Below are 24,902 nucleotides of genomic sequence, written 5' to 3' on the forward strand. Positions count from 1 at the left end.
GCAACTAGTATTTGACAGGGCATCTAAATGACAACTCACGCCTGTAAGAGAGTGTGTTGTCATTTAGATGTCAAATACTACAGGCTGTATGCAAGAAAGCCTGACTCAGCAGAAAAAACACCACTACAAGGAAAGTGGACTTTACAAAACTTAAAGTGTAATTGATTAACTGACAGGTATGTTTAGTTTGATGTAAAAAAAAAAAAAAAAATCTTTTGATTGTGTAATACAACATTGAGGCTGTTGTGAATAGAGGTTTCAATAACCTCAAATTTGTTAATGTGTTTTAGAGCCCGCCCTGAAGAAGGACGGCGTGTCCGAAATGCATCGGCTTGATGAACTTTGAATAAAATAATCTTGAGCACTTGAAAGTTTGGATAAACTTTTAAATTACTATTTTTTAACCTGATTAGGTTCACAAAAGGATATTATACTATTGATCATTAATGACTTAATTTCAAAGTAGTATTAACTACGCATCAGCCGTCTCCAAGCTCAGTGAGAACCTCACTGAGCACCCCTTGCATGTCAAATACTAGTACCCACTAAATATAATATCCTCCTGTCTACTAGTCTATATAAAATATTTTCTCTGCAACTAGTATTTAATGTGGCAATTCAAAAACAACACACGCACATCTGGCACTATAAATAAGCTGCTCCCCGTGACCAAGAAATATAAGGGTATTTCTCTGAGGCTTTTATATTGCACAGCAGCTAAAAGACATCACTCTTAGTTAGACAGTGAATATAACCTCCTCCTGCCTCCCAGGAAATAGACTTTTTCTCTGTAACTGCTAGATCCTCTTTGCTATGGCCACAAACTTATGTCACAGCCACAGAATTTAATTTGATCTCCTGCTTGCCTCCAATGTGACAGGTATTTGCCATGCCAAGTGTGATGGTCACTGAGATGTAGAAGAGTAAGTAGTCTATCCTTTGTTAGTATTCTTCCTGTCCTTTACAAATTTGCATCTAAATGCTAAAATTCTCCCTTTAAAGCCTGGTTTAATTTTTACCTCTTGCTAAAATTAATTATATTCCTATCCTACTTCTCCCGCATCTATACAATATGTCCTCAGCTCCTCTAGCAAAGTCCTGGCTCATCTTCTGCCTAAAAAATAAGATCCCGAAATGGCCTGCCTTGTTTGTACTATTATATTACTATTACTATATAACACTACGCAAATCAACCAAATAATTTCATATGAAACACAGGACAACTCGATTAGCCAAAGATGAACATGTTTTGGGTGCTCCTTTTTGCCTGAATAGTTTAACCCAGGTTTTACATATTAATCTCGTGCAGTGCTCCCTTGACTTGGTAAGTAACATTTACCTAAAGCATAGTGACCAGCAGACAGAACAAGCAATGGGTGTACACATCTTAAAAGTGAGCTAAGAGATTTATCAAGTGGGTAAACTTTCCAACTGATTATGAAAAGGGAAACTCATGGGCGAAGAAGAGATTCTAAATCTAATCTATGACAGAGATTCACATTGTTCATTGTTTTATTGTAGGAAGAATTAATTCATATTTATTTATTTTTTATTTTTCCTGTTTTTTTGGGGTTACATTCTGAAAGGGTGTGTTTGTATTCCTTTCAGTCAAGACGATATCGGAGCGATGATATAATATTGCTTATATTTTATTGTTAATATCAGGGAACTTTGCAAGTGAATTTACCATTTTATCAATCTAATTCATGTTTTTATTTTCAGAAACCCTAGTCTTTAAAAACATAACAGTGCATTTAGAACATAAGACTCATAGGTACAGTTAGTGTAATATGAAAAAGGTAAACAGTTTAAAAAGTATTTACAGTGCTAACAATTGATCTCTTCTATACAGGGCCTAACTCAGGTACAATAATAAACACCAGGCAACCATCTTGTCATTCAAGGTTGTAACTGGGCTTAATGTTTGCAGATTAAGCTAACATTTTCATTGTTACACCCGTAAATACACATTGTGGGTATTAGTTAGAGCTGTATTGCTTCAGTTAGGATCTAGGCTAAAGACGGTCTTTTTGCAGTTTCAGTAAGTCATTGGAAAAACATATTTTTCTTTCAATTGTCTAATTTTGAATCTGCAGTTCTACAAAATATTGTGATGGGTCACTTCGCAGTCTCACCTATCCATTCATTGGGTGCAAGTCACCTCACTAACCTGCTTCGAGCCGGTGCCCTGTGTCTAGGGAAACCCGGCTAAATCCTGTGCCCACATACTTCATGACAAAGCCTCTTTTACCCCACAGCCAAAAAGCAATGACTGCTGCAATCTGGAAGATATCACCTGGCCTCTGGCAGAACAGGCAGCGGTAGCAAAGAAGAACATACCAGAAGCCAACAGCAACAAAGCCAACACTAAAGAACAACTCTGGAAAGTTGAGGAGATTGAGGAAGGTGAAGTCTTGAACCAAACTTTATACTCTAGACGTCTTTACCCAAGAAGTGGAATGAAAAAGCATCACCGTACAAAATGCAAGGTACTGCTTTTGGATTTAATGTGCTTAATGATAAATAACCTTTAACTGGATGATTTATGAAGAATGGTGGGTGTGTAAACAAATTGAACACCAGTTTAAATTCAAAGCAGCTAATTCAGCATCTTTTTTAGTGACATCTTAGGCAATGGACGCGCTCCTTTCTGAAGCAGTGAAGACAGGGTTGAAGTGGGCATAGCCAGTGTGCAAAACAAGAGTGTGTCGGTTTACAAAATGTGTCAACACAGTGCCACTAATTAATAATACAATGGCAATACAACATGGTGGGTTTGGGGGTCCTAGTACCTATGTATTTTAAATTTATTTGCATTTTTAAAGCGCTCACACTGCCCGGGGGCATTGAGGTGCTGTTACAGAATATATTTTTTGTTGTTGTTGTCTTAGTTGCATATTTATAACGCGCTTAAATACCCAGAGGTTTCTGAGCGCAGACCTGGGGATCGAACCTGTGTTGCTTCGTGTAGTCTTGTTTTCAAGGGCTTCCTAGGTGAGCACGTTGCCACTGAGCTATCCTCCCGGGACAACACACGGACACTTAAACATACCATATGATAATATATTGAATTGTTTGTGTACAGCGCTCACACTGTATGTTATGTTATTGGGCATTTGTATAGCGCCTTTTACCATTGTTATGATACCAAAGTGCTGTGGGTTGAATGCCCTCGGGGACCGCAGTCCAGGTTAGTAGAGAGAATAGAATAGTAAAACATGCTTGGGTTCACTCAGTATGTGTGCAGCCAGTGTGCAATAGGTGGTGTGTAGCTGCATACTAATGCTAGTTGTGATGCAGTGGTTGTGTAAGATCGGTAGAATGTGTGCAGCAAGACCAATGGATTATGGTATCTGCATTCTGGCGGCACTGGTGTTTGAGAATTATGTTATGTGTGCAACTAGGCTGATTTTTCGAGGGGTATAGCTGCGTGCTAAAGACTGTTGAGGTGAACGTGAAGGTGTGTAGGTATGTGTGCAGCTGGGCTGAATTAGTCGAGGGGTGTAGCTACATTCCATTGTTTGTTGGTGCAGAGGCAAGAGTTAACGTAGTGGTGTGTTTAAGTGTCCGTGTGTTTTCCAAGGGGACCTTCTTACCTGTTGAGCTTCCAGTGCCTGCCGAAGGCGTGGTATCTCCCTGTTTCTTGATGGGTCGGATTGTTTTGGTTGAAAAGCAGATCTCTCCCAAAACTCATGTTGTTACTGTATAGGTACTAGCGATGCCCTCGGTCGGCAGTTCTGCTAAATAGAATCCCTGATAGGTAGTTCTACTTGGACATTCCCAGATAGTTGGGGTTGGCAAAGAATAAGTGCTAGAATGTTCTTTGCTATATAATTCTTCACTGGGATTTCCAGATGTGTAGGATTAGCAAGCAAGGGCATTTACTGGACTGATAGGGTAGTGCATATTTGCAGGGTAATGATCAAGATCATAAGTGCTATTAGTGCTAGGATTGCTAGTTCTGCTAGATAAATTACCCGTAGGTAGTTCTGCGATGTACATTCACTGGTAGGTGTGATTAGCAGAATAACTGCTTAACAACCCCTGGTATCTAGTTCTGCTCTTGGATTTCCAGCTGTGCGTAGAATTAGCAGGCATGTGCCTTCTAGGACTGATTGCGTAGTGCATAATTGTATACCCTTGATCAAGCTCATGAGTGTTATTGGTGCTTTGGTTACTAGTCTAGCACAATCACCCCTGATTAATGGCGATAGATAACTCTAGACTTCATAGCTTACGTAATTCCTGCGCATGAGGTGATCAATACATTTTGTCAGGTACATGGGTGCCGCTACGATTCGGGTTTCAAGTCTGGGCTAAGGCTCTAGGTAGTGGAGTTAGGTATTGTCAGACCTGAAGGTCTATGACAAGGTTCCTCATCAGCGAGGTACCACGCCAGGTGTTGGTTGTGGTGGTAGGTCGGGTGGTTCACTGCATTCCCTTATCTGTTTTTAGGCGAAGAGACAGGTTTTGAGTGCCTTCCGGAAAGCCATGTTGTCTTCGCTGTGTCTAATGTGGGGCGCAGTGAGTTCTGTTGGTGCCAGGGTTGAGTAGGCTGACCCTACGATCCCGGCCTAATTGGAGGTGGGGACCACTAGGAGGAAGGCAGTGTTTGACCTGAGAGTGCAAAGTAAGGCGTAATCTTTTCTTTTAGGAATTTGGTGCTGGCTTTGTGCACCGCTCGGTGGGTAATACATAGGAATTTGAAGATGGCCCTGCGTCCACTTGGGAGCCAATGTAGGGTGCAGGGAGCCGGTGAGATATGGTCCCTTTGTTTGAATGTGAGAAGCAGTCTGGCAGCTGAGTCTTGTTCTCTTTGGAGATTGTCTAACTGGAAGGCTGGTGCACTCAGGTAAAGGGAGTTTGCATTGTCCAGTCTGGATATGACAATGGACATAATTGTTGCCAGTCTGTTCGGGTAGGGACGTTATGGAAAGATACACTTCAGGAGCCTAAGGTGAAAATGACAGGCTTTGGATGTATTGTTGATGTGGTGAGACAGAGTTAGGTCCAAGTTGTTAGGGAAAATGTCACTTGCTGCTATTTTGCTCGCCACTTGCACTCAAGGGAGCGGTTATGGGTTTTTAGAGTCTTCAGGTGATGGGGTAAACCATTTGGGGGTAGGTCCTTTGCCGGACGGAGCAGGCTTGGAGGGGGTTAGGGGAATGAGGGAGTCGTTTAGCCAGGAGTCGAAGAGCTCTATGGTAAGGGTCTATCTGTGGTCGGGAGTGACGGGAGGGCGCTTAGAAGAACGTCGGCCAGGTCCAATAGTACCTTGACCTTGTTCCATCACTTGAACTGAGATGTGGGGGTAGATGATGGCTTGTGGGGTGGCAGTGGTGTGAGGATGGACAAATGTATGGCAGAGTGGTCTTTCCAGATGAGGGGTTGAGGGGTGAGATGAGGTCGTAAGAGCTGAAAATGGCATTGAGGGTGTGGCCAGAAGTATGTTTTCTCCTCTGATAGGCTGGGTGAGGTTGAGTGCCTCTAGGCTGTCGACCAGGGGTAGAGTCATAGAGTTGTTGGGAGGTCGAACCAGATGTTAAATTATCCCAGTAGGGTGAGTGCCAGGTGGTTAACTAGAATGGCTGCTAGTGAGTCGCATAGGCTGTTGGCAAAGTGTCTGTCGTAGCCCGGGGGCCTGTAAATGAGTAGGAAGCTGCGTGAGAGAGTATGTTATGTAAAAGGATATTTATAGCACGTACTGTCACCACCAGAGTGGTCCCCTGGCACTCTGGCAGATCTGAAAAACAAGAGGGTAGAGTGAGTTAGGAGGACTGAGCGGGAGAACGAGCAAGAGTGCTGTGATTTGCCTTTGGCAGCTTCAGTTCAATTTACACTATTCGCTGAGCTTGGGTGAGTTTTTCGGTTGGTAGCCTTCATGTGCTGTTGTGCGAAGCTATGTGTTGTCTGTTTTGTTGTTGCGGTATAGTGAAGTGCATTCTGTTTGTTGTGCTTGAGAGGTATGGTTGTGTTTAGGCAAGAGAGAGAGAGTTTAACTAGGAGGGATTTGCTGTTAGCTGTGCTGAGCTGTGTTTCAGTGGAGGTGATGTGAGGTTTGTGCAGGATGACTATTCCACCTCCTCTGCAAGGTCTGTTGTAGGTGATGCGTGAGTAGTCCGGTTGGAATGCTTCGTGGCCAATAGGATTGAGGTCGTCCGAGAACCAGGTTTCGGTGAGGAAGATCAGATTGGGGTCATCAGAATGAGGAGATCATAGATGCTGCGTTTGTTCTTGGCTACGGAGCAGGAAATGAAGAGAAGGCAGGTGACTTTGGGAGAGGTAATGGGGGCCGTGTTTACCCGGGTGTCCAGGGTTGGCCGGGCTGGGATGGTTGGGGTCATCAGAGGGGTTGTGGTGGAGAAAAGGTCAATTGGGGAGGGCAGTTCAATTGGACGGACGTAGGTGGTCAGGGTGGATACTGTAGTGTGTGTGTGTGTGTGTGTGTGTAGAGGGCTGAAGGTGGCTAGGGGCTGGAAAGAGGGCAGACGGTCAAAGGTCTTAGACTCAGTGGTGGCATGGAATGAGCGGTTTGGGGGGTAGCAAAAGGTTTGGAGGGTTGAATCGTGGTGGTGAGAGGAGGTGGGTAGTACAGAGGTGTCTGGCTAAGTGTTACGGGTTGGTGCACGGGTGCTGGGAAAGGGGGATGATGAGGGTTGAAGGAGAGAGAAGAGGAATGTTTTCTACATGGAGGGGGTGGGAGGCAGGGGTGGAAGAGGTGACATGGTAGTTGGGGTAGGAGAGGGGAGGTGGATCGAGAGGTGTAGGGCATGTGAGGGATGCAAAGTTGATGGCGAGGTTCATCGTCAACCTATGAATTTTGTGTGTTTGGGTGCTGAGGGAGTGTGCAAGAGGGTGGGGGCCGCAGTGGGAAATGGGGGTAGAGGTGATGGTTCAGGAAAGGGCTAGACATGCCAATCTCAGCAAAGGGAAGGGGTTTGCTGGGGCAGGTCGGGCGTGGTCGGTGATGGAGGTGGTGGTTGGTAGGTGGGCAATGCTTGCCGAGGGAGGTATGGTCTGGGTGAGGTAGTTGTAGGTAGCGCCAAACACGGGATGGGTTGGGTATAAGCTGTAACTGCGCACCCAGGATGCCTCTGGGATGGTTGTAGCGAGAGTGTGGGACAGGTCGATAGTGTGTGTGAGTGAGGGTGTCTGTTTGGAGTCTACTGGGGACGGGAGGGGCAGTTGGGTTGAGGTGAGCCTCCTCTCCTGTGAGAGATGGGCTGAAGCTGATCTATGGTGGTCTCTTGGATTCTAGCAGAATGGGCAAAGGACAGGGGGCAGCATGAGAGGTGCAGGGTGTGTTTCCGAAAGTAGGTGCACAGGTTGGGGTTGAGCTGGCGGAAGGGCCATGTTTCTTGGGGCGCCACAAAGCTCCTGTGGTGTGAGAGTTGGACGCTGGGCAGTGGGACGCTTTGGGAGGGGGAAGGCCTTCTGCCTGGGGAAGTGGAGAGGTGAGGAGGGGGACAGGGAGGAAATGGGCCAGGGTTGAAGAGAACAGTGCAATGATCAGTTGTTTCTGGGTGCACCAGAGTGCCCCTCTAGTCTGAAAGATAGAGAGTCGATGCTGAGAAGATATGGGAGGCTGTTGGTTCCCAGTGAGGGAGGCCGGAAAGAGGGTTTAGAGGTTGGAGGAGAGCCAGCGCCGGTAGTTGGTAAGGGGGTATGCAGCGGTGACTCAAAGTGGGTCAGGGAGCTCCTCGTGTCAGCGAGTTGGAGGGTGTGCTGTAGGTGGTGGTGGCGATGGGTTGTTATGTGTGTTGGGATACAAATGGATGGCTCGGAGGTGCAAGGTTTTGTGGGGTGTGAAGTTGGTTCAGGAATGAGGGTCCAAGCGTAGAGGAAGTAGGTCGGGTGGGGTGTTTGATAGCTCTGTGCGCTCCATGTGGATGAGAGTGGTGGTAGTGTTTGGTGAGAGGGGCTGTGTATGTGAGGGATTCTGCATGTGTGCGGCACTGGGTTCGGGAAAGAGGGTGCAGGGTGAAGGATGAAATGTGGATGGGGTGTGTTCTGGAGGGTCTGAGTGCTCCATGTGTATGTGAGTAGGGTGTGTGTGGTGAGAGGCGGTGTGTGTGTATGCATGATTCCAGGTGAGTGTTGTAATGGGTTTGAGAATGAGGGTGCAAGTGTGGGTGGTGTATGGCAGATGTGGTGTATTCTGCAGTGCATGGTTCTGGGAGAGTGCGGTAATGGGTTTGAGAGTGAGGGTGTAAGGGTGGGTGGTGTAGGGTGGTTGTGTATTTTGGAGTGCTTCTACACTTGTTTGTAGGAGTGGGGGTGTATGGTGAGCGTAGTATGTGCGTGAGTGAGTCTGGTGAGTGTGGTAGTGATATTCCGGAAGGCGAGAGGAGTTAAAGGATGCCCTATCTGGGATTGTGGATCATCCCGGCTCTTGTGAGTCCTTGATTGATTTAGGTCGTCAACACCTTAGAGGCAGCAGTTCCTCCTATAACCGTAAACATATCCTTCTATTTCAAATCTTCCTTGAGAGGTTCTGGGCCAGTAGTTATTGATTCAGGTGCCACAGGGAATTTTATGGATTGGGGGGTGGTAAAGTTCCACGGTATTCCTTTGATTCAAAAGGTGGTGGTTTAGTATATATGTGCTGTGGATGGTTCTTCGCTTACCTCTGGTCACATCACTCACGAGACAACTTCTTTGACCATGATTATTGCAGGTAGGCACGTGGAGGAGCCTTCTTTTGAGTTAATTGATACACCACAGTTAAAAGTCCTTCTTGGTGTGCCCTCGCTTACGTATCATAATCCAAAAATAGATTGGAGCTGACAGTAGAGTTTCAGTCAGATTTCTGTGTAAGGCAATGTATTGGTAATCATCCCTTGAGTATGTTCTTAGCTGGGGAAGATTTGGCAGCAACGTGTTTGGTGCAGGTGAGGGCTCTAGTTCACTCTGTAGGTGCTGTGCTTGGAGTGTTTGTTATATGAATATTTGGGATGTCTTTGATGAGGAGATAGCCGGAGAACTCCCGCCCCATAGATCTGTATTGTGTCTATTTTGCTATAAGGGAGAAACACAAACATTTACGTCTCTCCAGATCCTTCTCGCAATAACAAATAATTGGACTCAGACTAGCAGAAGAGACACACACACCATATAAGGTTATTAAAAAAAATGGCTCATTATAGGCCGTTTATTAATATCAAATGACTAATAATAAACAAATAGAATACTGAAAAATACAAACATTTATACACAGATAGATAGATTAGAATATACATGTCCTCACTGTAATCCACGAGGCAGAGGAAAGCTTCATCTTGGCCACCAAACAACACTGCTTAGTCCCTCAGAAGGTTGGCGAAGAGATCGCTATGGTCATCGGGGTCTGAAGGGGAGCATCCTCCCTATCAACGAGACTGCAACACCCGGTGTTCAACATCCAACAACCACCTTTCTGTGATGCCCTCTCCTTTATGGGGCACCTCCCTCCCCCTTCCAAATTGAGTTTTGCCCTCGGCCGAAAGGCAGATCATAAGTCGAAGAGACAAAGGGTGGAAAAATCCAGTTGAAGGTGGGAAAACCCAGCGCTTCTCTACTTGCATGCATTTCCAGACCCCATATCGTGCAGCTGCAGCGCACTCCAACTCCTTCTGTTTCTGTCCTTCACTGGACAGTAGAATAACTATTCTCTGTAGTCAGTCCGCTTACAAAATATCTGTGACCTTGTTCTGTTTTCCCTGATACTTGTTCATTCTGTGAGGCCCGCAGAAGCGCAGGCTTTATTACTGCAATGGTGGATGAGTGTTCAAACTGGCTGCGCATCGACGCCATGTTATTCTGGCTCGCATTTTACACACTAGTATTACAAGATCCTACGACAGCATTGAATTAGAACCTGGAGCAATTTTACCCTGTGGCACAGTGTATGCCCTTAACTTGCTGAGAATCTTGCCAAGGTTTTTTTTTTCCTCACTCACAGTCTCCATTAGCCTCTCATCTGTCTTTTATCTCCAAACCAGATAGAACACAGCAGACTTGTATTGACAATCGAGAATCAGTATCCACTTCACTAATCTCTGTCATGTTGGATGAGATTCAGGGTGCAACCATTTTCTCTAAGCTCGATCTTCGGTGAGCCTATCACTTGGTTAGAGTACAAGAATGAGACCAGTGGAAGAAGGCCTTTAAGACCAGGTTCGGGTTATATGAGTAACAAGTCATGCCTTTCGGGCTCTGTAACACTCCAGCAGCTTTTCTTGGCTTTGCCAATTTCTATATATATTTTATTTTTTATTAAAGTGACTTAACGATAGTTATACAAAAGACTACTTTTAGTCACATAAAAATTCAAATTCATAGTCAAGTTTTCCAACATTACCACGATAAATGCAAGTCCAAAAAGGAAACAAAAGAGTACAATTGGAAACTCAAGGGGAAAATAGAATGGGCAAAAAAAAAAAAAAGAGAGAAGCAGTCACCGTTGTTGACATGTTTCCAGATCCTTCCTCTAGTTTTCTGCCTCCTTACTGGTCTCCTTAATAGTATCAAAGATCAGAATCAGAAATGTAACTAATGCCAAAGTTATTGTTACTTTCTCCCCCTCCAGCAACACCTTGCACCATTGATCTTTTGTCCTCCTTCCGTATTTAACAATTACTTCATTCATGAGTCTCTTTCGTTGTTCCTCAAGTGCCGGGTAGTTCATCACCAGATGTTTTGATGTTTCTTCTGATTCCGGGTCTTGAAATATTCTATAGATTACCACCCTATATTCACCTGCCTTTCTCTATTGAACCTCTCTAGTAGGTAGTAAGTTTAGTCGTAATAAAAGGGATTTCTTTCTGACGAAACAATTGGGGAAAAGTTGCAGATACCTAGGGATAATATTCAGTTTCAGCGGTTCCACCATCTTTTTGCCATAACGTTTATATTGTGCTTGTTCATCTTGGGAGTTTATCCAGTCCTGCCGGAATAGTTTCTTTTTAGTGTTGTTCAGATTCTCAATTAAGGTACCTACCGACTCTCCTATATACGTCAATATAGCCGTGCAGTTACAGGCCTATTCCATCAATATTATTTCTGTTCCTTCCTGCAATGCCTTTTTAAGGATCAAGAAGCCACCCTTAGGGTTGTCCTCCATGCATTTCCTGAAAAAGGACAAGGTTTTCCAAATAACAAGGGCTTTCAATGACGCTAGCCCTAGTTCCACACGGATAGATTGGATCGGGGTTGATTTAGGCAGACCCAGGATTCTTTTCCAAAAAAGGCCTTCAAATTTTGACCAGTTTTCCATCTTAAAATTGAACGAAGACTCGGCTCCATAGGACAGAATTGGTGCATCTTTTGAGCGATAGAAGACAACTATCGGTATCAGCGAAAAGCCACCAAATCTTTTTAGCAGCACTTTCCCCTGCGCCGCCAAATTCTCAGCTTTTCTTTTTAGTACTTCTAATCGCGGGGCATCTATGCCGCTGGTATTCATACATACACCCGAGGAGATAAGTGAGTTTACCAGTGGAATTTTCACCCCTTTGAGTTTCCAGTGACTCTTCTTTTCCTTCCACTGTGAAATGTGATCACCCAATGGGAGGATCATTGATTTTTTTGTATTAATCATAAGGCCATTTGATTCAATACAGTATTGAAGAGCTTCCAGTTGTCTTTGCAATCCAATTTAAGTTTGGTCAACCAATACCACGTTGTCAGCGTATAAGAGTCTTCCGATGGCTATGTTTGCAAGTCTTGGTGGGAAGCCTCTAATTTCCTCAAAGGCTTAATCAATGTCAGATGTAAAAAGATTGAAAAGTTCAGGTGCCAGGGGGCATCCTTGCTTCAAGCATTTGTTTGTCTGAAGTGCCTTAGTCAAGAGTCCACATGTGTTGTACCTGATCTTCAATTTGGTGTCTTGTATGGGTTCCAACAGATTAACCCCAAGTTTTCATTTTTTCCCCAAAGTTTTGGACGAGTGATCCTGTCAAACACCTGTGTTAGGCCGACAAACGCCAAATAGATCTTTTTGTCTTTTCCCCTCTGAGTTCGAGCCTTTAGTAAATTTAGAATAAAAGTATTTAAGCATGGCCCTACTCCTTTTACAAAATCCGCTTGCCAGATGTGTTTGTGGCCTGATGTAACAGTCAATTTGGTCAGAGATTTTAGAATCAGGGAATCAAATATTTTTCCCGGAACATCCAGCAACGCTATCGGGCTATGGGGCGATAATTCGATGGATCAGTTCTTAAGCCCTTTTTGTGAATTGGGACAATAATTGATGTCTTCCATGAGTTTGGGATCTTCCTGACTTCACAATGACGGAAAAGAAGTGGGCCCAAAGCTCTTTGTTTTGTTTCAGAGAGGCATTACTCAAACCATCCGGCCATGGCGCTCTGGAATTAGATGATTTATTAATTATCTCTAAGATGTCATTTGGCTGGACAGCAACACCTTCCCACGTCATTTCCTTTGACTGACGATCTGTCACCGTGGGATTTTCCACCTTTTGGTCTAAGAGTTGGCTGAAATGAGTGATCGAAGTTGTTGCTGGGATGGCAGATAGTGTAATTGCTTCCTGTGGGCTATCTGATTGATTAATAAGAGCCCACATGGCTGCCATATTTTTCCCTTTCAATTTCTCCAGCATTACTTCGGAATCCTTTCTCATCTGATTTTTTTTTCGTACATTCTTCTCCAATTCTGGTATTGCTGACGTGCTTTGAATTTTAGATACTCTATTTGAGGGGAATTTTCTTCAATGATTGCTGCAATGGTCTTTCTTAATGTCTTTTTTTCTCAGCTACTATCAGATCGTGCGCATGCCGATAGATGATTCTTGAATAGTTTGCCCCACCAGGTTTTTTCTCAAACTCTGAGAATAGATTTATATAGTTTAACCTTGGTGACTGATGATGTTTTTAAGGTTTTCCGTCAACTTCTCAAAGTGGCGGGTTTCTATTTTTAGCCTGTTACGTCCTTGTGTGACCTCCAGATTTAGTGGATAGGACTCTTCATTTTTCCACACCATTATAGATAAAGATACACTCAGCAGATTATGGTCACTGCTCGTCATACTTTCCACTTTCATTGTGTCATCGGGAGATAGCATATCCTTAGACATGCAGATGTAAACCAGAATTTTACACATTTTATTTTCGCTCCAGGTAATCTGCCCTGGGATGTCTCCCTGTATGTTACCATTACGAATTACCAAATTTTTCTGTTCCATACTTTGTTTCCATTGCCATCCCCGTCTCTCTGATGGTATCGGGTTGATCTGGTCAATGTCTGTTTGTTCACCATTTTTATCTAAACAAATACATTTCAGATCACCACAGAGTAGAAACCAAGGATCCTTCCAAATTAATCGTCACTGATCTATATAGGCCTCCACCTGTGAAACAAAGTTCGAACTAACTATATTGGCTGGGTTCCAATAGAGATTTATCATAATCACTATTTTTCCCCTTTTGCTGCTCCAATGATCATATTCCCCACCAGTATTTGAATTAAAGGGTTCAGTGTTATTTTTTCCACTATTGTAAATTGTAGTTCATCTTTTAAGAGTATTAGAAGGCCAGACGTTGGTCGTCCCATAAGGCCCTTTGTTGCTGGATTGAGGTAAAGAGAGAATCCATCTATTACCGGGGCCGCCCTTAACCAGGTATCTTGGAGACATATTAGATCGTGCTCTATGATTCTAGACCCAGTATCCATAAATAAATGGGCATGACCTCTGGTGTTCCAGCTCACCAACGTCAAGGGTCATGGATTTGTTCGCCGAACGTTCTATGACATTTTGATTTTATCAGCCACTATGCCCATTCGCCATTTCCAGTTTTCTTCTGACCCTTTCATTTCCTCTCTCAGGGCCTCGTGCCTTTGATTGAAATCCTTTGAATCTTCTCTCCAGTGGTTCCGTTCCCTTTCTTGCTCTCTGAAATCAGTCCTCACGTAACCCCCATCCCTTTGATTCCCTCTTCCAGTGTGATATCTGAGGGATCTTTGTGTATTATATCTTTGATATTTAGGGGACACTTTCTTTGGGGATCTGTTCTTAGTCCTTAATTCCGCAAGGTCAAAACCTAATTGCCTTAGTCTACCCACTTCTTCTTTTAACAGTTGTGCAATTAATGGCGTAGTGGGATAAATTGTCACCTTGTCGTCTCCGGTATCATCAGAGAAGTCAATTATGTCCAAATCATCTAAGACCAAAAGTCTTAAAGATGGGACATGATGAAAAAGTCTTAAATATTCGTTCTGTTTAAAATGAACCTGTCTGATGATTTTATCAGTCGTTCTAGTAACAAAACGTCTTGGCTGTAATTATCATGCTGTTTAATAGTGTCCGATTTTTCTGACCTTTTCCTTTTGACTTTTGAACTTCAGACCGGATCTTGCTGATTACATCCTCTTTTTCCGGTTTGTTATTTAGTTGAACTTGCGGCGTTCTCACTGTTTGTTTAAGCGGAATATTATTGCCACTTTGTGGCTCCATAAGTTGTTCTTCTTTGTCTTTCTCTTTACGCTGCAGTCCTTTTAGCTTCTATCTAGCGAGTGAATTCCTTTCATATCTTTCTTCCATTGATTCTGTATCTATAATCTGGTTGACTCAGGATTTTATTTTATTTGATGATAATAAGCCTGAAGAGTCATTGTTAGTTTCCTGTATACAGTTTCTTGATGGCATTTCTTCCTCTCGCTCATCATCTCCCTCCTCGCCTTCTGGCTCATCGGTCTCATAGGATTGATCACCCCTACCACTCTCTTCCGAGATCGAATAGGTTGACATGTCCATTAGATAAATTGAAGGATTCTCATTCGTTTCTTCTGTTCCCGATACCTCCTCCTGGATTTCGCTAATTTGATGTGGTCCAATGGTAATTGGTGTACTGGGTTCAAATGACAACATTTTGAATTCTCCTTGGTTAATTTTATTGGTTCTGTTGGGTAATGTTAAATTGTTAATAAAATGTTGGGTTCCATTGACTCGTTGATTACTTGGCTGTTTATTGTTCTTTGGCTTTTTTTCCTGCCCTTGTCTAACTCCAAAAGTTATTACAGTCCCTCTTTTTGTCGTTGCGTTACTTTAGGTACAATGCCTTCTTTATTCTTTACTGACCTTTGCAGCGACTTTGAGGTGTTACATATTGGGTATATTTGCAGCACTTCTCTCTGTGTCTTTGTAAGGTCAATGTGTTGTTGGCTTCCTGATACTTGTAAAGGATGCTTTTAAGGTGGTTTGGCTCACAAGTTAACACCTTTTACGCTAGAGGTTTTGATTTCAAGCTCTTTATCGGGAATCACTCTACTTATTTCCGTGGGAACTGAAGTCCCCCTGTCAGGTGCTTTAGTTACCGAATCGGGTACTTTAACACCTGACTCCATGCTCTCTGTGTTTACCCCAGTATTCAGGGTTCCTGCATCATTTGAGTTTGTATCTTTCTCCTCACATCTTTGTTGGCCAGTCCCTTCTTTGTTGTCAATTTGGGAATTGCTTATTTCTTCCGATGGTAATAGATGGTTTCTGAATTCCTGTGGATCAAAAAGCCTTGATGTATGACGATTTTCGTTTTCCATAATTAGGGGATCCAGTATTGTGTGCATCAAAGTCGCCTCATTAGCTGTACTGTTGTCCATATCCTTTTGTAAGGCTGTTACAAAGCCCTGCACAAAGACCATTTTTATATGTAGCATGGCGAGCACTGTCATCTAGTCTTAAAGCTGATCCCCTATATGCTCGTAGAGCTTCATGAAAGGAGTCATAATGGCTGTGAGGGCCGTTATTATACCAAGGTTTGTCACTTCTTCTTTATTGTCTTAAGTGTGCTCAGTTGTGTTTGTTTCCTTTTCGACACATGCCACTATATTTGCTTGTCTAGGTTATGTTGTATTTGTGCCTTTTTACAAGCATACCACTCGTTGATGGTTTTCATTCCACATATACTCATGTCTGTTGATTGAATGTGTTGTTGTTTTCCCCCAGCTGTGCATTAGATGGGGCTGAGAACCTGTATGGTGTTGTTCTTTTGTTTTGATTTGGAATCTGGTTCCCCAAATTTCCACTAAAACTAAAATCTCCCGCTTCTATGTGGAAGGTACTCTCCAAAAGTAATTGATCCAAGAATTCCCTCCCCACTCGCACACAAGTATAAAAATTCTTTCAAGGTTTTCCAACCTTCTGTTGATATGAGAAATCCGAGGATACATGCCTAGACAGCCTGCTAGTCTCCAAATATCCCTCTCATACTGAGAAGGGCCTCCCAGGGGTGAAATTACTGTATGTTCGCAATTTATTTCTCCAGTCTTGAGGCTATAAATACCTTGATGTTCTATCTGTTTATGTACAACTGTTTTTTTTTATTCTCTTTTCTCCCCCTGTTTTGATAGAGTCGAGGGTCGGGCAGAGTTTGAATGAGAGGCTCCTGATGCCATGGCAGGCTGAGGTGCTGTGCCCCCTTCCACCACAACTGTGTTTAGGGTGCTGTCCTTCAGGCTCAATACATCGTCTGCTTTACCAAGTTGCGTGTTCTTTGTGTCTTTCAGCGACACAGCACTCTAACCCAGCTTCTTTGCTGTAACATGATCCCCACTCCCCTCCACGGACCCCTCCGCCAGCGGGTCGGCGCCGGGCAGCAGGGCCAGAAGTGTCTGCAGCGCCACCGCAGACACAGGTCACCGCCCGTCTCCTCCGCCATCGCTGTCTGTACCCTCAGTGCCACCTCCTCACAGAGACACCGACTCAGTACTCGATCAAGTGGGGCCGAGTCTACAAGCCCCGATGGACCCGGCATCTGCTCCGGTAAGGTAGCAGTTCTAGATTTTATGAGCTGGGTTTTATCTGCCCACGTAAAAGAGCAAACAGCCTAATTGTCTGCACAAGCACTGGCAAAGCCTATTGAAAGCAAGACGACAGAAGTTATTTGAAAACACATAGCATAAGGAAAACGTTTCTAATTATATAATGCCAAGTCCAATTTTCGGAACCTTCGCAGGAGTTGCTGAACCCCACAGACCCGCAAAGGTGTAACACCCTCAACTACTTTATATCCAGCTGAGTTTGATACACCCCAGAGGGAAAGGGGAATTGGATGAAATAATAAATTCAGATACTGGATCTCTCACTTTGTCCTGGTATCTGCATGGATGAGAAAAAATCATACAATGTAATTTCACTCATTCTTCTCCGCCATCAATTCAAATTTTAACCTTAAAGATAGGAAATATCTGAAACATTTTCTGCAACAGCTTACAGGAAAAAAATATATTCTTATATACCTGAAGCTCCACCTCAGAAGAACTGCGTATCTATCTTCATCAGATGATTATTAGATCTTCAAAGAAGCTATTGACTTTCTTTGTGACCTCTTATCTTCTGCAGACCTTGTAATCTCCTCCTAGCTATATCTTTAAAACAGGAAAATAAACGAACCTAAACTCTATATAATTTCTCTGTTATTCTAACTGCATACCATAAAGTATTTTATGAATTTCCAAACTAAAGTATTCTCTACCTAGACCTTTAAACCTTCTAGTTGTCTGTTTATCTAATCCTATCACCATGGATAGTGTGAACCCTCATCTTCAAAGTAAACAGTTTTAAACGACTTGTGTAATGCTCATCAGTTCCTTTCTAAATAAATGTTTCATATTGCTGTGAGCTTTCATTCTTTAAAAACAGTTCTTGCGCAGTTGCTTCCACTTTAAATAGTGTATGGCTTCCTCACGGGTTAATAATAGTTTGTGAACTCACGTAGTCAAGGAAACCGTCTGGGCTAATATCCCCTGTTGCTGCACACTCCATTTTAAGAAAGAGTTCTGTTCTTGATGGAAAATTGCCACACTGAAAAAAGAACATGCGTGCTTCTAGCCTTCTTATTGTTGCCCACTGGGATCCCAGAACGCTTCCGCGAAACCTTGCCTCTCACGTTGCACCGGCCAACGCCCCCGCCAAAATAAAAGCCCCTCTGCTTACTCTAGTCTGTTTCACCTCCCTAACCGCAACGTTGCTTCTGGACTCTTCCGGTCGTCACTCGGCAACCCACAAACAACGCTGCCTGGGGGGAGCGCAATAGAGGATCGTATTACTGGCTGAGCTTGAAATAGTCAGTTTCACTCAGCACATAATAACATGCGCGAGCATTCCAGTAAACCCAGTATTTCACTGTAAAACTCCCTGCAAGACTCCCATTAGGCTTAAGATATTTCATAATTTGTTTTGGACTGCTAAACTCCCTAAAATAATCTTTTTAACACTGCAAACTTTTTTTTTTGAGGAAAGTTCAATTTAATATTTTCTTTTTTCTTGGCTAAATTATGCTTTCTCTCCTTCTTCTTACTTCCTTGATGAGAAATGCAATCTTCTGGAGAGAAAAAAGGCCTGAAACTCTGGAACTCAACTGATTACACTAATAAAAGGCAGTTTAGAATGTTCAGTTTTGCACTTTGTCCTTTCATTCTTCAATCACAAGTCTTGTTCCTTCCCTCCATTTTGGTCAGGGAAACCACTAGCTCTCTGAATAAGCAAATCAAGGCCAAATCCAACCTTACGGAAACTTATAGAAAAGTTTATAGAAATGTATGGAAACAGTAAAGTGAATAAACTATATGTGCATAGACCTAATGTGCAATGAATCTTCCTGTGTCTATACCTAGTGTGCTGTTACTTTTCCTTGAACCCTGACAGTGCCCCATTGTTATGTATATTACCATTCGATAAGTTTAAACAGTGGAAATGACAAGGAGAGAATCCAGGACAAACTCACCAGCAGTGAAGGAGGCTAGTATCACTTGAAACCGGAGATCAGGAGTATCGATGCTGATGTAGATTCCACTGATCCCCCCCTTCCTCCCTGGGGTCAAGCCCCAGGGACGGAGAGAGAGTCCAGGGAAACCCTCAGGGGGAAGAAAACCCTGCGTCTCAGTCGATCATCTGCTTCTGAATTCTTGAGGAGGGAGAAGATTCCGGATAAGGTTATCTCGTACCATAGGCTACAAGGAAGTAGACAGAACACAATAAGTAATAGTGTTTGATAGTGTTAGAACAAGTAAGATAAGAGGTATCAGTAAGCACCTTGTTGCAAACTGGCAGATGGAGGTAAGAGATGCCGGAGTCTCTGTTTCTCGGGAACCTCGGAGGACAGCTCTAAGATGAGAGAAGGGGGTTAGTTAAGATCCAAAAGAAGAAATGGGAAACGGGATCAAATGTTCAAGAGGTACCTGAGGTAAGAATTGTCTGCCCGCTTAACTGAGGATTAGACGGAGGTTCCGTGGATAGACGGAAGAGTAAGACTGTCTGCAAGATAGGGAGATACAACGTCAGAATGACCTATAAGTGGAATGAGAATAAGGAACAGTCAGTCCGGCCTGGGTACCTCAGTTGAGGCTGAAAGACGACTGTGAAAGAACTTCCGCGGCGGTCCGGTTGTTTTCCTCGGGAGTGAGAGGAAATAAGCAGCGAGCAGGAGCGGGACGGTAGGCGTACTGCAGACCGTTTATTTCCTGGGAACGTGCGGGAGCTGGTAGTAAAGGAGACAGAAGGTAAGTTAGAAGTACAGGATGTGACAAGGACAGGTAAGAACCAACCCTAGATCCGAACTCACGCAGCGCTGGTAGCTAGGAGTAGCAACGCATCCGTCTGTTGTGCTCCGATGTTGATATACAGTGCCCGGCCGGGAGAGAGGAGCCGAGTGGCCATGTTGAAACCAGGCCACTAGACCGCAGCTGATCGTAGCAGCGGCCATCTTGGGTGTCAAAATGGCCGCCGTACTTCTCCGGATCCAACGGTGCCACAAAGACCAAAGCTTTCTGAGAGGCATGACACCCATCTCCAAGGCCCTGCCCCAGGGCCAGGTTTGAAAGGGATCTTTCTATGAAACCTACAAACCAACAAAGGAGCGTGACCATCACTAGCAGTCTCTCAGGAACGTTCTTCAGGCCCATAACCCTTCCAATCAATCAAGTACTATCTATCTAGTCTATCTTGAATCCAATATGGCCCGAACCTCAAATTCCTCTGACTTATTCTCTACAATGGCAGGACTGGGAGGTATGCCCAACCTAGTACCTCCAACCTATGGTTTCAGCTGACTCACATGAAAAGTAGGATATACCTTGAGTTTCATGGGTAACTTTTATCTGACCGCAGCAGGGCTAATAACTCCTTCCACTTCAAACGGCCCAACAAAAAGTGGACTGAATTTGTTCTTTCCCTTGATTCTCAAATGCTTAGTGGCTAACCAGACTTTATCTCCAATGTTATAAACTAGACTTGGTCTACGTTTTAAATCAGCAAACCGTTTGCAGTTAGCTTTATTTACCTGTGGTGCCTTAACTGCCTTCTCCAAATTATCTCTCATGGCTTGCAATCTTTCCTCGACTGCTGGATTGCTTATCTCCCCACCAACCTGTTCACCTTAAGAATCATGGATGAAACCCTTGACTACAAAAAAGGAGACATTGAGGTTAAATCCTTTATTGAATTATTATAAGGAAATTCATGCAACCCAAATGAGATCCACCTAACTGTCACCATCCTGTAAATAGCATCTTAAGTACTTTTCCAATTCCTGGTTGACGCGTTCTACCTGACCATTAGTCTCAGGGTGATATCCCAAGTTTAACCTAACTTCCACTCCCAAACCTCTTAAAAAAAAGAAAAAGGCCCTCCAAAACACGGACACAAACTGGGCCCCTCTATCTGCGACTACCTCACTAGGCAACCCATGTAACCGGGCAATACCTTGAGAGAAACTCTGCAGCAACCGGTCTGCCGAAACCTCCCCTTTTATATGAATAAAGTGTCCCTTCTTAGTTAGGATATCCACTACCACCAAGATGGGGTAGAATGGGAAGTGGTTATAAAAGTCCCGCAGGCCTCCCTACCTGAGCCTTTTCTCATGCACAGACTTCATGACCCCCATGGAATTCCACCAAAAGTGCCTTCTAACCAATTCTAAGGTCTTTCTTAAATCTGTGTGTCCTGACAAGGCGGACTCATGACATTCCTTCAAAATTCTTTCAAAAAGTTTCTCTGAAGGTAGAAATAATTTTGTATCCAGATAAGGTAACCCTCCTTTGATTCTCCTGACCGGATCCTGCTGCGTCCAACTCTCCATCTGTTCTTGAGTCATATAACTCTGAATTTCTTTGAAAAGACTTTCATCATCCTTAGTTGCCGCCAAAATAAAATGTTCATGGACTGCTCATCAATTTCCTTTTCTTGCTCACTTCCAGGAAATTGACAGGATAAGGCGCCAGCCTTCCCATTTAATCTTCCTGGCATAAAATTCACTACAAATTCGTAATCAGCGAAAAACAAAGACCATCTTAACTGTATAGATGGTAATGTCTTTGCTGATTCAAAAAAGAGCATATTACGATGATCTGTTAAAACGGTCACAGTATGTCTCGCTCCCTTGAGGTAATGGCACCACTCCACAAAAGCTGACTAAATCGCCAACAGCGCCCGGTCCATTATGGTATAGTTCACCTCAGCTGAATGAATTTTCTTTTTGAGAAATAATCCACTGGATGCAATTGCCCAGTCGTCTCGTGCCTTTGGGACAAAACCGCCCCATTGCTAGATTAGATTTGTAAACGTCTACAAAGAATGGTTTAGAAGACTCTGGATGAAGCAGTATCGGACCAGAGGTAAATCGATTCTTGAGAGACTGAAATGCAGACTCTGCCTCTGTATTCCAGATTAACCTTTCTCCCTTCCTAGGGAAGTTTAGTAATTGGAGAAATTGTCTGAGACAAGCCTTTGATGAACCTTATATAAAAGTTTGCTTACCCTTAGAAGATCTGCACTTTTCACCTTTGTTGGAGAAGGCCAGTCTTTAAGGGCCTGAACCTTTTTGAAATCCATCTCCAGACCCCTGGGTGAAATCACAAATCCATGAAACTTCACTGTCTCAGTATGGAACTGGCTTTTCTCCAATTTAGCGAACAGATGATTCTCTCTTAACTTCTTAAGGACTAATCTGACGTGATCCTGGTGCTGTTCAAGGTTCTGAGAGTAAATTAGAATGTCATCCAGGTAAACGATGACAAAGATGTGTAAGTATTCACGGAGGACTATAAAGTATTTGAGGGCCTTACACCTTTGTGGGTCTGTGGGGTTCAGCAACTCCTGCGAAGTTCCGAAAATTGGACTTGACAGAATGAAAGGCCTCACAAGTGGTAGGTCTACTAACCACAACTGACAGGGCATCCTTCAATTCATCTCTTAACCCTCTGTAGAAAAGAGAAGCTCTCGTCTCCTCTGGCCAATGGCTTTCAACCACTAATGTCCTGAACTGAATATTGTAACTAACAAGATCCTGGTTACCCCGTTTTAGTTCTAACAATTCACCGTCCATCTATAAAGAAACCTGCCATCTGTCAAATAATTTACTAAACCCCTCCTTGAAACGACTGGAGTCATGCAAGGCTGGATCACTTTGCTTGACGCCTCTCCTTATAAGTAAGATAACATAAATATTACTTTAGAGGTATCAGAAGAAAACACCTTTGGTCTACTGAGAAAATGCAATTCACACTGGGTGAGAAACGTTTGGAACTTCTTTACCTGCCCTGAACACCGTTCAGGAGGAGTCAAAGGAACAGGAACAATCAAAGACCTCAAACCTCCCACTACTCTGATAACAGATTATGGGCCTCATTACACGGTAGGCGCTAAGGGATTACCAGCACCGGTAAGGTCACCGGTGCCGGTAATCCCTTAGCACCCTACTATGAGGTCCCTCAGTGGGTCCCGTCCTTAACACCTGGTCTGACCAGGCGTTAAGGACGGGACCTGCTGAGGGACTTCAGAGTTAATAACGGTACCGCAAATTGCGGTACCGTTATTAGCTCATTCTCCATTCCCATTGAGCCCTATGGGGGCTCAAATGGGAATGGGGAATGGTATTTGGAATGGGGACTTACCGGGTCCTCCAGGGTCGGAATGACCCGGTAAGTCCCCATACCGCCTACCCGGACCCGGTATGCGGTAAGGGAGTAGCCATGCAGCTAATAGCGGCATGGTTACCTCCTACCGTGTAATGAGGCCCTATGTCCTCCCCTCAGAATCCCCTCTAATCAAAACTGGGGTTCCTGATTTGGTTCAACTCCCTTTCCATAAAATCTTTCTTCCGTAATCTCTTGGATATGTGTCACCTTGATACTCATCTCCTATGTGCAAGGTGCATTTTCTCAATGACCCCCGCAGGACCGGCCCGTGAATGAAGCTTCCATGAAGCCCTTTCCAAGAAGGAGTTTGAGTGGGGAGGGATGGGTCACTCCATGGCTCTCTTCTGAGACTCTGTGTCCAGCGCTTATTTTCTAGTGTTGCACCAGCGCAGGGTCCTGGTCGAGTTTGCGGCCCCACTCAACCATTCACATCACACTTGAATGCTTTCAATGTGAGCAGAGCCCAATGAGTGGCTCTTTCCCCAATTCTCGACAGACCGTCACTCCTCTCTCCTTGCTCCAGCTTTCCTCAGAATTCATAGCCAAAATATTATCATGGGGAAGTGAAGCTAGGCGAGAGATGGAATGTAAGGAGAGCCATGTAGATGGAAAAAAACAACCCCTGGGATCTCTTTGAGCTAGCTCTGTGCTTTCTGAGCAGCATTCTGAAAGGTAATGGCTCTATTGCAGCTATAAACCAGCTCCTGGTGCAACAAAAATGTGCAGCAAGTGCTAAACACTGGTACCAGTCTCCTTATCTGCTCCATGGTGCCGTGCCTGGCGTTCAGCAGAGATTAGGTCAGAGGTGTGTAAGGAACTCATGGTGCAACAGTAAAGACAGACACAAGTGATCACAGTTCAAGGGTGTTTATTAAACTGTATAAAGAGGTGAGAAAAACGCCTAATCTAAACTTAAATTTAAGATGTGAGCAAGCTACAACCATCAAATAATAATAAGGTAGTCCTAGTGGTGTCCTGTCAAATAAAAAGGGCCTATACTAAAAAGAAAAAAGCCAGCCACTCCTTACCGCTAAGTTACAAAATAGTGTGGGATAATGTGCATCAGAAAAGAAAGAAGTGTTTGCAAAAAGTCAAGATGGTATAACTGGGGTCTCCGTTCCCAATGTTTTTAGCACGGGACAAGGTGGGACTCTCGAGCACAGCACACTCCTGGTCTTCTCCAGCACGAGCCTACATTTCCTTTCCAAAATATCAGGGCCTTCTGTGGTCAAGTCTCCTTTACACCAAGTCTCTTGCCTCAGAGGGCCTGATGTGCTATAAATAACAAAACCAAAGTTCCTTTCAATAATCTTCCCGTCGGGTGATTTCCCTTCAACTGTGGATCCCCCTCAACCGGACTCCGATCCTTTTTGCAACGTTGGCCTCCCTCAGTCGGGTTCACTACAGCCTTTCATTTAAAATATCAGCAACTTGTAACATACAAGAATCTCAATGTCTTTTTAAACAACTGTGCACTGTGGACATCTCTCAGCCGGGTTCACACTTTTTGACAATGTTTACTGGGTGTTACGTTTTGCTTTCATTCGCGGGCATCCCTGAGCCCGGTACACATTTGCCAGTTTAACACAGTTTATTTAGTTGTAACACCTTCGGGGATCACTTCCCTTAGCTTTTCCCAGCCCCCGGTCAGGCTTTCTTTTAGCCCCCTGTCAGGCTTCTCCTTCCCGTAGCTTTTTCCAGCCCCCAGTCAGGCTTTCTCTTAAGCCCCCAGTCAGGCTTGACACATTCACTGTTCGCACTGCGTTTCCCTCAGCCGGGCGCACACACCTGTTTCACAATGTCAAAACTTTGGTAATGGGTTAAGGACTTTTGATTGTATAACGAATTTTGGCTTGATCCTTGTATGACCACCTTAACACTTTAGGTCGACCTTTCCTACAGCCTCTTATTACTATGACATTTACAAGAAAAGGGGACTAGTCAGAGTCTTTGAATGAATGCCCATGTGGCTCTGGACCACTCTGCAGCTGGTCTTT

At 43.9% G+C, this 24,902-nt stretch overlaps 1 protein-coding gene across 1 annotated transcript in view; it reads left to right on the forward strand.

Annotated features, from left to right (window-relative positions):
- Window positions 1-24,902, forward strand: part of LOC138579826 (ABC transporter F family member 4-like) — a 613,068-nt gene that overhangs the window by 384,586 nt on the left and 203,580 nt on the right. The window contains exon 6 of the mRNA XM_069650053.1: window positions 2,259-2,489. Coding sequence (XP_069506154.1) covers window positions 2,259-2,489 — 231 coding nt within the window. The remainder of the gene's footprint in view (window positions 1-2,258; window positions 2,490-24,902) is intronic.

This window comes from Ambystoma mexicanum, chromosome 3p (assembly GCF_040938575.1).
Source record: "Ambystoma mexicanum isolate Mex_15411 chromosome 3p, UKY_AmexF1_1, whole genome shotgun sequence".
NCBI lineage: Eukaryota > Metazoa > Chordata > Amphibia > Caudata > Ambystomatidae > Ambystoma > Ambystoma mexicanum.